This window comes from Gigantopelta aegis, chromosome 9 (assembly GCF_016097555.1).
Source record: "Gigantopelta aegis isolate Gae_Host chromosome 9, Gae_host_genome, whole genome shotgun sequence".
In the NCBI taxonomy this organism is placed as follows: Eukaryota; Metazoa; Mollusca; class Gastropoda; order Neomphalida; family Peltospiridae; genus Gigantopelta; species Gigantopelta aegis.
In genome coordinates this window covers 84,680,464-84,692,996 of record NC_054707.1, presented here as the reverse complement: position 1 = coordinate 84,692,996, position 12,533 = coordinate 84,680,464, and the positions used below count along the sequence as shown (strand labels likewise).

The 12,533-nt window shown below is 43.5% G+C and overlaps 1 protein-coding gene across 1 annotated transcript in view; it reads left to right on the top strand.

Annotated features, from left to right (window-relative positions):
- The window catches only part of LOC121380558 (nuclear pore complex protein Nup160-like), a 198,976-nt gene that overhangs the window by 171,044 nt on the left and 15,399 nt on the right, over positions 1-12,533 (top strand). Inside the window, exons 26-28 of the mRNA XM_041509426.1 lie at positions 2,457-2,567; positions 3,407-3,533; positions 3,939-4,061. Of these exons, the coding sequence (XP_041365360.1) occupies positions 2,457-2,567; positions 3,407-3,533; positions 3,939-4,061 (361 nt within the window). The remainder of the gene's footprint in view (positions 1-2,456; positions 2,568-3,406; positions 3,534-3,938; positions 4,062-12,533) is intronic.

Here is a 12,533-nt window from a genome sequence, read left to right as displayed (position 1 = left end):
TCTAAAGCACCTTATGAGCCTTTAACTGCGGCGTCATTAGATGTTGACGAGGAAGACAGTGTTTCTGCTGGGCTTCGCTATGGTGGCAAGAGTGTCAGAGATACATGCCATGCAGGTGGTGTGGTTTAAGCGAGATGATACTTCTGTCACCTTGGGACTCCTGATGAACTTCGTTGCCAACTTCCTGATGAAGCACCATGTATCTACTCTGTCCAAGCACTCGTCTTCCATTGTGGGTCCACACTAGGTTGAGGACTTATCATTATTAATGTCCTGTTCGAGCCCTCAAACATTACATTGAGAGAATGACATCTTACCGACACCATCGAAAGCAGCTGTTTTTCTTGTGCAACCAGAGCCACTTGAAAAACATCACTAAGAACACTGTGTCTACTTGGATTTGTTCCACGATCCTCTGTTCTTACCAAGCTGAGGGATTACCTCCCCCATCAGCATCTATCCCGCATGAACTCCAAGCACTTTCCACAACAATGTTGCACTGCAACACACCTATTAACAGTATCTTAAAAGGGTGTTTTGGGGCCACTGACTCAATCTTCACAAACTACTGTCTTCATGATGTATCCACCAAAGACGTTGAGGGATTCCATCATTTGGGTCCTTGTCGCCACTGATGTTCTGTCAGATTCATAGACTGCACCACGAGCTGTCCAACGAATCAACAACTGAGGTCTCGCCTTGACACTTGTTTGTTGCACTGATCTGAAGTTAACGCACTGGTTTGGTGACAGGACCTTTGTCATGATAACATTAGTCATTGTGCACTGCATATTGGTGACATGTTTCCTCCTAATTGAACTAGCAGATCACTGTTTACTAGAAAGTAAAAACAGGGGGCTGTTTTAGTACAATGTTCTGATGGATGCACCCATAAGGTTGTTGATGTATTTAATAACAAGAATTGATTGGGAGGTTACCCAACACCTGCATCCCCGGTGGCTACGCTTACCCACCCTGTCAGAACCCTATTTATAATGAATGACTGGTTCACAGTTTAGGTTCAACCGTGGGGTCTGTCCTCCATTCCACTGACCGATGCCGCCATCACTGCTGTTGCTACTAACATGTTCTGGGCATTCCACGGAGATGGGTTTACTATGGTTGGCCTATTCTTCCACTGTGTTTCCAACTGGTCCATGGGAAGAAGAATAATGCATCTTCAGAGTATGGGACCCACCGTCTTCTGTTGAATGATGCATTTTTGAGGACATGAAGTTGAAAAGAAATGGAGAAAACTTGAGGTGTTTTCTCTTTTATAGATACTTCACCTGTCCTCAAGGGTTTATACCCTCCCAGGCCTCCCCACTTCCAGTTCTCCGTTTGATTCGCTCAGGGAAAAGGAGGAAGTTAAGTATCTTGACCAGAACAGGAATGGGTGCACAGTAGAAGATATTTCGGCCATCCCATTGGCTGTTGGGATGTTCCCTTAAGGGAATATGCACTGATGAGGGCAGGTGTTGTATCTATGAAAGAGAAAACACTTGAAGGGGAATATGCACTGTTGAGGGCAGGTGTTGTATCTAGTAATCTATGAAAGAGAAAACACCTAAAGGGGAATATGTACTGTTGAGGGCAGGTGTTGTATCTATGAAAGAGAAAACACTTGAAGGGGAATATGCACTGTTGAGGGCAGGTGTTGTATCTATGAAAGAGAAAACACCTGAAGGGGAATATGTACTGTTGAGGGCAGGTGTTGTATCTATGAAAGAGAAAACACTTGAAGGGGAATATGCACTGTTGAGGGCAGGTGTTGTATCTATGAAAGAGAAAACACCTGAAGGGGAATATGTACTGTTGAGGGCAGGTGTTGTATCTATGAAAGAGAAAACACTTGAAGGGGAATATGCACTGTTGAGGGCAGGTGTTGTATCTAATAATCTATGAAAGAGAAAACACCTGAAGGGGAATATGCACTGTTAGGGCAGGTGTTGTATCTATGAAAGAGAAAACACCTGAAGTTTTCTCCATTTTGGTGTTTTTAGTAGGTGAATATCTATTTTAATGAGAAAAATGTGATGTAATAGTTTCGGTTCCACCCAGAACGTATTTTGAGATGTTTAAGAGATGCTAATTTTTATTTTTATTTTAAATTTTAGTATATTTACCTGTTATATTTATATACTTGGAATTTTAATATTCTTGTGATATTTATACTTTGCGTGGCTCGTTACACTGTGTTTTAGTTTAACATTAGAATTTTAATATTGATGTTGATCATGAGTTCATTCATATTTTACCATTGTTTGATGTATTTTTGTACTGGGGTGTCATTTAACATTCATTCATTGCTGTTCACTTTTATCAGGCCAATATTTCAAGTCCGGATAAGTAGCTTATTAGTTTATTTATTTATGAAAATTAACTTAAGTAAATTGCATATAAATATTTATCTTGTTACTTACAGTTCAACTATTTGGTTGTCTTTTATACATCAGGTGGTCAGAAGATGGAGATTTTAGAGCTAGCAGACATAGAAAGAGAATACATGTTGGTGGATGCTCGCCTTCGTCTGGCGAGACACGATCATGACCCTGCAGCTATGTCAGGTAATCATTTGCTACACACGATCATGACCCTGCAGCTATGTCAGGTAATCATTTGCTATACACGATCATGACCCTGCAGCTATGTCAGGTAATCATTTGCTATACACGATCATGACCCTGCAGCTATGTCAGGTAATCATTTGCTATACACGATCATGACCCTGCAGCTATGTCAGGTAATCATTTGCTATACACGATCATGACCCTGCAGCTATGTCAGGTAATCATTTGCTATACACGATCATGACCCTGCAGCTATGTCCAGTAATCATTTGCTATACACGATCATGACCCTGCAGCTATGTCAGGTAATCATTTGCTACACACGACCATGACCCTGCAGCTATGTCAGGTAATCATTTGCTACACACGATCATGACCCTGCAGCTATGTCAGGTAATCATTTGCTATACACGACCATGACCCTGCAGGTATGTCAGGTAATCATTTGCTATACACGATCATGACCCTGCAGCTATGTCAGGTAATCATTTGCTATACACGACCATGACCCTGCAGCTATGTCAGGTAATCATTTGCTATGCCTGACCATGACCCTGCAGCTATGTACATGTATAGTTCAAGTGATAATCAGTTTTGTTTTATTTTATGATTGCTGAAGTAAAAACCCCAGTTTATTCTGTGGTTGTTGAAGTAATAATTGTTTTTGTTTTATTTTGTGATTGGTGAAGTAATAATTGTTTTATTCAGTGATTGTTTAAGTAATAATTGTTTTATTCTCTGATTGATGAAATAATAATTGTTTTATTCTCTTATTGTTGCAGTAATAAGTGTTTTATTCTCTGTTTGTTGAAATAATAATTGTTTTTATGTTCCAGGTCCAACAGCCGATGCTGATGAAATGGTTGGACTGCTGGTAAATGCTGGACTCTTTGACCGAGCAGTTGTACTTGCTCAGTGTTTCAATCTGCCCTTGAACACAGTCTTTGAAAACTTAGCTCTAAGGTTTGAATTGTTCGCACAAATTCATAAATCATTTTGCATGAATGGATAAACATTAACTTGCGAATTTAAACACAGTGTTGGGAAACATTTTAATACTATTATATAAAGAATATTATTCTCGGTTTTTGTCCCCATGTTACTGAATGAAAATGCTGTTAGTAACATGCGAAGGATATGTTCTTTTCATGTCTGATGAAAAGCATACACTTTTTAAAGCACATAATTAATCTAATAGAATTGTCATAAACATTTTGTTCATGTGGGTTCCAGATGTTTGACCCATTTTTACTTAGTGAAGTTACAGTTGTATGTGAAGCAGGTCTGTCGAAGAAAAATGAGTCAAATAAGCATTCTGTTTGTGGGGTGAAGCCAGAAGCTAAATATCTCAAATTATTTTCTCCACAGATGTGTGAACCTTGCAAAGAACAGCTCGTATTTTATGATTGGTGACAACGACTACACGGCCCAAGCCTGGGACTGGCTACAGAAACAGCAGATAACCGACAACGTGGTGTCCAGAGATAGCAGGTAGTTCACATTAATAAGTCAGTTTATCTTGTTATGTCACCATCTATATGTCCAGAGATAGCAGGTTAATAAGTCAGTTTATCTCGTGATGTCACCGTCTATGTGTCCAGAGATAGCAGATAGTTCACGTTAATAAGTCAGTTTATCTCGTGATGTCACCGTCTATGTGTCCAGAGATAGCAGATAGTTCACGTTAATAAGTCAGTTTATCTTGTGATGTCACCGTCTATATGTCCAGAGATAGCAGGTAGTTCACGTTAATAAGTCAGTTTATCTCGTGATGTCACCATCTATGTGTGCAGAGATAGCAGGTAGTTCACGTTAATAAGTCAGTTAATAAGTCAGTTTATCTCTTGATGTCACCATCTATATGTCCAGAGATAGCAGGTAGTTCACGTTAATAAGTCAGTTTATCTCGTGATGTCACCATCTATGTGTCCAGAGATAGCAGGTAGTTCACGTTAATAAGTCAGTTTATCTCGTGATGTCACCATCTATGTGTGCAGAGATAACAGGTTAATAAGTCAGTTTATCTCGTGATTTCACCATCTACATGTCCAGAGATAGCAGGTAGTTCACGTTAATAAGTCAGTTTATCTCGTGATGTCACCATCTATGTGTGCAGAGATAACAGGTTAATAAGTCAGTTTATCTCGTGATTTCACCATCTATATGTCCAGAGATAGCAGGTAGTTCACGTTAATAAGTCAGTTTATCTCGTGATGTCACCATCTATATGTCCAGAGATAACAGGTTAATAAGTCAGTTTATCTCGTGATGTCACCGTCTATATGTCCAGAGATAGCAGGTAGTTCACGTTAATAAGTCAGTTTATCTCGTGATGTCACCATCTATGTGTGCAGAGATAGCAGGTAGTTCACGTTAATAAGTCAGTTAATAAGTCAGTTTATCTCTTGATGTCACCATCTATATGTCCAGAGATAGCAGGTAGTTCACGTTAATAAGTCAGTTTATCTCGTGATGTCACCATCTATGTGTGCAGAGATAGCAGGTAGTTCACGTTAATAAGTCAGTTAATAAGTCAGTTTATCTCTTGATGTCACCATCTATATGTCCAGAGATAGCAGGTAGTTCACGTTAATAAGTCAGTTTATCTCGTGATGTCACCATCTATGTGTCCAGAGATAGCAGGTAGTTCACGTTAATAAGTCAGTTTATCTTGTGATGTCACCATCTATGTGTGCAGAGATAACAGGTTAATAAGTCAGTTTATCTTGTGATGTCACCGTCTATATGTCCAGAGATAGCAGGTAGTTCACGTTAATAAGTCAGTTTATCTCGTGATGTCACCATCTATGTGTGCAGAGATAGCAGGTAGTTCACGTTAATAAGTCAGTTAATAAGTCAGTTTATCTCTTGATGTCACCATCTATATGTCCAGAGATAGCAGGTAGTTCACGTTAATAAGTCAGTTTATCTCGTGATGTCACCATCTATGTGTCCAGAGATAGCAGGTAGTTCACGTTAATAAGTCAGTTTATCTCGTGATGTCACCATCTATGTGTGCAGAGATAACAGGTTAATAAGTCAGTTTATCTCGTGATTTCACCATCTATATGTCCAGAGATAGCAGGTAGTTCACGTTAATAAGTCAGTTTATCTCGTGATTTCACCATCTATATGTCCAGAGATAGCAGGTAGTTCACGTTAATAAGTCAGTTTATCTTGTGATGTCACCATCTATGTGTGCAGAGATAACAGGTTAATAAGTCAGTTTATCTCATGATTTCACCATCTATATGTCCAGAGATAGCAGGTAGTTCACGTTAATAAGTCAGTTTATCTCGTGATGTCACCATCTATATGTCCAGAGATAACAGGTTAATAAGTCAGTTTATCTCGTGATTTCACCATCTATATGTCCAGAGATAACAGGTTAATAAGTCAGTTTATCTTGTGATGTCACCATCTATGTGTCCAGAGATAGCAGGTAGTTCACGTTAATAAGTCAGTTTATCTTGTGATGTCACCATCTATGTGTGCAGAGATAGCAGGTAGTTCACGTTAATAAGTCAGTTAATAAGTCAGTTTATCTTGTGATGTCACCATCTATGTGTGCAGAGATAGCAGGTAGTTCACGTTAATAAGTCAGTTAATAAGTCAGTTTATCTTGTGATGTCACCATCTATGTGTGCAGAGATAGCAGGTAGTTCACGTTAATAAGTCAGTTAATAAGTCAGTTTATCTCGTGATGTCACCATCTATGTGTCCAGAGATAGCAGGTAGTTCACGTTAATAAGTCAGTTAATAAGTCAGTGTATCTCGTGATGTCACCATCTATGTGTCCAGAGATAACAGGTTAATAAGTCAGTTTATCTCGTGATGTCACCGTCTATATGTCCAGAGATAACAGGTTAATAAATCAGTTTATCTTGTGATGTCACCATTTATGTGTCCAGAGATAGCAGGTAGTTCACGTTAATAATTTCTATAGACATTACCTGTCCTCAAACAAGGGCACCTCCCCCCCACGCATGTGGTCTGGTCCGAACATCCCAACAGCCAATGGGATGGCCTAAATTCTTCTACTGCATACTGCTCTCTAGTTCCGGTCACATGACTGTAACTTCCTTCTTTTTCTCTTCGCTAAAGGGTCTGGACGTCCTTTTGCTTGGCTCTGTTTGGAGTCAACTTTTATAAGACCTTTGGTTTTGTATTCGTGTTTGGGTGAAATGTTTTTCACCTTCGTTTTCGTTAGCTTTCGTATGTTTTTTCGCATATTTCGCTTGACTTTCCAAGCGTTTAATTACATGAAATGTTGTTTATATTGCCGGTTGTCGTGTCGGACGCCATTTTGCAAATGCAGGTAGTTCACGTTAATAAGTCAGTTTATCTCGTGATGTCACCATCTATGTGTCCAGAGATAGCAGGTAGTTCACGTTAATAAGTCAGTTTATCTCGTGATGTCACCATCTATGTGTGCAGAGATAACAGGTTAATAAGTCAGTTTATCTCGTGATTTCACCATCTATATGTCCAGAGATAGCAGGTAGTTCACGTTAATAAGTCAGTTTATCTCGTGATTTCACCATCTATATGTCCAGAGATAGCAGGTAGTTCACGTTAATAAGTCAGTTTATCTTGTGATGTCACCATCTATGTGTGCAGAGATAACAGGTTAATAAGTCAGTTTATCTCATGATTTCACCATCTATATGTCCAGAGATAGCAGGTAGTTCACGTTAATAAGTCAGTTTATCTCGTGATGTCACCATCTATATGTCCAGAGATAACAGGTTAATAAGTCAGTTTATCTCGTGATTTCACCATCTATATGTCCAGAGATAACAGGTTAATAAGTCAGTTTATCTTGTGATGTCACCATCTATGTGTCCAGAGATAGCAGGTAGTTCACGTTAATAAGTCAGTTTATCTTGTGATGTCACCATCTATGTGTGCAGAGATAGCAGGTAGTTCACGTTAATAAGTCAGTTAATAAGTCAGTTTATCTTGTGATGTCACCATCTATGTGTGCAGAGATAGCAGGTAGTTCACGTTAATAAGTCAGTTAATAAGTCAGTTTATCTTGTGATGTCACCATCTATGTGTGCAGAGATAGCAGGTAGTTCACGTTAATAAGTCAGTTAATAAGTCAGTTTATCTCGTGATGTCACCATCTATGTGTCCAGAGATAGCAGGTAGTTCACGTTAATAAGTCAGTTAATAAGTCAGTGTATCTCGTGATGTCACCATCTATGTGTCCAGAGATAACAGGTTAATAAGTCAGTTTATCTCGTGATGTCACCGTCTATATGTCCAGAGATAACAGGTTAATAAATCAGTTTATCTTGTGATGTCACCATTTATGTGTCCAGAGATAGCAGGTAGTTCACGTTAATAATTTCTATAGACATTACCTGTCCTCAAACAAGGGCACCTCCCCCCCACGCATGTGGTCTGGTCCGAACATCCCAACAGCCAATGGGATGGCCTAAATTCTTCTACTGCATACTGCTCTCTAGTTCCGGTCACATGACTGTAACTTCCTTCTTTTTCTCTTCGCTAAAGGGTCTGGACGTCCTTTTGCTTGGCTCTGTTTGGAGTCAACTTTTATAAGACCTTTGGTTTTGTATTCGTGTTTGGGTGAAATGTTTTTCACCTTCGTTTTCGTTAGCTTTCGTATGTTTTTTCGCATATTTCGCTTGACTTTCCAAGCGTTTAATTACATGAAATGTTGTTTATATTGCCGGTTGTCGTGTCGGACGCCATTTGCAAAATGGCGTCTTTATTTACCAGCTTTGTATTTGTGTTATGGTTGGTTTTTCTTTCTTTTCACAGATTGAAAAATTACTATTATCATATCTGATAATGTTCAGCGACTAGTTCGAGCGTGTTTACGCTGCAAGAAGTTAGTGCCGGCAGCGACCCACACGACTTATGTCCAGGTTGTCGTGTTCCATGTGGCCTCACTTCTAGATGCGACCTTTGTTCAGGCTTGTCTGATGTCGAGTTCGCGGCTTACCTGAAGGTGGTGTCAGCGAGGACCAAGAAGGTGGAATCTTCGCCTTCGATTGCTGACTCCGAGGCAGAAGTGTTACATTCAATTCTACCGATCATGCTGAAAGAAACAATGGCGTCAATGGCGACCTTACCCAAACCGGCGGGTTCGGGGTCAGGTCCGGTTCCAGTCCCCTCTTCAGGGGGTGCGGCTTCTTCAGCTCCACCGATACCTAAGACTTCGGATGACAGGCCTGCAGTCTTTACGCAGCCCTCTAAGAAGCCGGCTCATTCCGACAGACGCTCCACGGATTCCAAGGCTCACCGATCTTCGGCGGGGAAGTCCTCTTCGGCGCATCAGAGCCGGGACCGTAGCCGTTCCACATGACCTGTATGGCTCCCTACGGGTTCCACAGATCGTCAGCGCCAACCTTCAGTTGATGTGGCTTCCAAGGCCTCCGAGGGCTAGACGGGACCATCCACGGTCCGGTTTAACCGGCGACTTCCATTACGGTACATCGATTGGCTTGTGCTCGAGTTCTACGAGACTTTGGTGATGAAGCGCCTGTGGCATCTGTCATTGAAGAGCCCGACTCTACGGACCATATGACTATGAGGGATTGCCTGGCGGCCGTCTACGACATGTTGCCGTCCTTGCCACATCCAACGACGATGTGGTCATCCGTTCCTTGGTATCCACACGGGACCGCCCACGGTCCGGTTCTCCGGTATCTCCATCGGGCCATGACCAGAGTGACTGGCCTGTTCATGGGTGCTACGTGACTTTCTGATGATGTATCGGTTCTTGCGGTGCTGGAAGATCTGGATGCGGCGGACCACCTGTCACTGAGGGATTGTCTGGCTGTCATATCTGATATGCTACCGCCGCTGGCCCATCCACCGGTTTCAGCCAAGAAGGGTCCGGTTTCGATGATCGCCACGGAGGTTCCACCGGCAGATGTCGGCATTCGATCGTTGGCTGCCACAGGCCCCCGTCGGTTTATACGGCTACCAGTAACCGGCCCGTGCGGATCGTTGTTCCAGCAAGCAGACGGAGCCCTGTAACGAACTGGAAAATTGCGTCATCGGCTCACCGTTCGGTACCGGGACCGTCCACGGTCCGTGTATCCGATTGCAGCCAGTACATTGGATCGAAGTGCCAGGTTACTGACCGATTTTCCAGATGATGCGTCAACACCTTCCGTTATAGAAGATCCGGACGCAGTGACCCACATGGCTGTGACTGATTGTCTCGCTGCGGTGTATATGCTTTCGTCACTGCACAGTCCACTGGCACCATTCTAGAAGGTTTCCGTTTGAGGACTGATCCGATGTCGAGGTTTACTTGAGTAGACTTCGTTTGTGCCGTTCCCCATTCGTCACAACGAACGTATACCGTCTTCAACCTATCCTTCAACGGTGAGGCGCCGGCCTTGGATGACGCTGTTTCCGGCGGGACCAGACGTCTTCCTAGAACTTAGATTGGCACGTCATGTCGATGGCTTCAGTTCAGTGTACATGTTTGTACATGCTGTCCTATTTGATGTTTTCCTGGCGACCATAACTCCTCATGTGCAGGATGCCAGAGGATATGCCTTGTTCCAGCTGTCGACTTTGATGCTCGTCTACCTTATATCTTCTGTGACGTCGATGTTCACTACGATTGCACACTATCGTCAACCGACTTGCCTGAAACGATCCATTCTCGACTTTCAGCACAAGCCGGTAATCTTGGCAGACCTGTGGTCTACATACGGCTCTTTGCCGTGAAGGGGTTCGACGTTACAAGCGTTCTGGGTTGGTGACGAAGACAGTCTACTGGTCCGGTCACTTGTGTTGAGATCCCGTGCACCGATATTCTCTTGTTCGAGGAAGGTTCAGCGACATTCGGTAGATCGTTCTCTATATCCGGTGGCGATGCAAGACAGTCGCTACTTCCACTGGTTCCGAAAGTTATCCAGTTGCCATCACGTGGTACGGGGGTTTTACCGTCACCGTTTTCCTATGGTTCATTGCGGCTTATCAACTCACTGATGTTCACTGTTGTTACCGCCAGAGTTCGTGACTGATGCTGTCTAGATGGTCTCTGCTGCTGTTTCGCACCGGGTGGTGTGACGGCCGTGGATTTTAGCCGGTTGCTGTTTTGCGTTGCTTCACTTCCAGGTATATCGGGCATGTAGCGTAGCGAGTTGCTACGCTGTCTTGGCTCTTGCCTGTATCACGGGGTCGCTGTTTCCGATGTCTTGATTCCTGAATCACTCTATTACTGTTTCATGAAGTATCATTGCAAGAGTAATTTTGACGTCGGCGCAACATTTTATGCTTAGAGGTCGCGGTATCCAGTTTGTTTCTGAATCCATGCATTCAGTACAATAACGCAGATTTGCTGATCCAGTTACCAGTCGCCTTGCAGTCCAGTCCCTGTTGGTGGCTGTGGTTTCCAGATGAAGCCGATCTACACATCAACCTGTTGGAGATGTTGGCAGTTACGTCATCCTTCATTGGCGAGAGATGCTGTCAGGCGCCTCTCTCATGGTAGCCACAGACAGTACCACCGCGGTGGCTTATATCAACCGTCAGGGCGGAACCCACTCCAGCAGTCTACTGCATTTGACTTATCGTCTCTACAAGCTGGTTGACGAGATTCCGTTGCAACTTCGGGCTCGCCATATTCCAGGGGTTTCCAATGTACTAGTCGACACACTGTCTCGGCCGTCGTCTCCACAGCCGACGGAATGGATGCTCCATCCCGAAGCGTTTCGATGGGTGTGCGACAGACTTTGGACACCAAACATCGATCTCTTCGCCACACGATTCAACCATCAGCTGAGGGTTTACGTGTCACCAGTGCCAGATCCCGAAGCTCTGGATCTCGACGCCTTGGCCATCAGCTGGGAACAGATGGACCCGTACGCTTTTCCTCCACCAATCCTCCTTCCAAGGGTGATCCAGAGGTTTCAGCTGTACCATTGTCGCCTGTTACTCATTGCTCCAATGTGGCCTTCCAGGATGTGGTATCCAGATCTAATATGTCTTGCCGATCCACATCCTTTACCGCTGCCAGACTGGGATCATCTGTTGCTGCATCCCACGTCAAGACTATACCATCCATGTCCGCAGTTGTTCCAACTGCACGCGTGGACTTTATCTCCAAGAGTTTGAGAAAGAAAGGGTTTTTTTCACAGTCTACGGCAGCCATTTTGAAAGCGCACAGATCATCTACTACTGCGGCTTACAACGTCAGATGGCTTTGTTTTTACCGATGGTGTGTCCGGCAAAAACTAAAACCTCAGACGATCCAGATACTTCGTCTTGCTGGGGTTTTTTTGCTGTATCTGCGGACCACTTTACGATTAAAGGGGTCTACCATCGCTGGGTACGTTTTGGTCATCGCTACTGTTCGTGATGTCGCTACTGGAACGAAGTTATCGGGTATTCCGAAGATCCATAAGATGATCAAAGGGTTTCGCCTTGATGATCAAGTACACCGGTTTCAGCCACCAAGGTGGGACCTGAATCTGGTGTTACGAGCGTTATCGACCACACCTTATGAGCCGATCGAATCTTCTTCCCTGCAAGACTTGACGTGGAAGGCGGTGTTTTTACTCGTTTTGCCACAGCTGCCCGTGTCTCAGAACTCCATGCTCTTGATGTAGACTTGGTATGTTTTCACCGAGATCAGCGTGCAGTCAACTTGGGGTTACTCGTGAACTTTGTTGCAAAGAATCAGTTACCAGACCAAGCGCCTCGTTCGTATGTTGTGCAGGCCCTCTCCTCTATCGTTGGTCCAGCGGACATTGCGGACTTGGCGTTGTGCCCTGTCAGAGCCCTGGTACATCGAGAGGACCAGATCTTTTCGACAACATCGCAAAAGACTTTTCCTTTCCTGTAACCAAAGTCGGTTGAGGGATATTACCAAAAACACGGTGGCCACCTGGATCCGGTCTTCTATCCTGACTGCCTATCAGGAGGGTTTACCTGCTCCATCTGCTTCTAATCCGCATGAACTCCGTG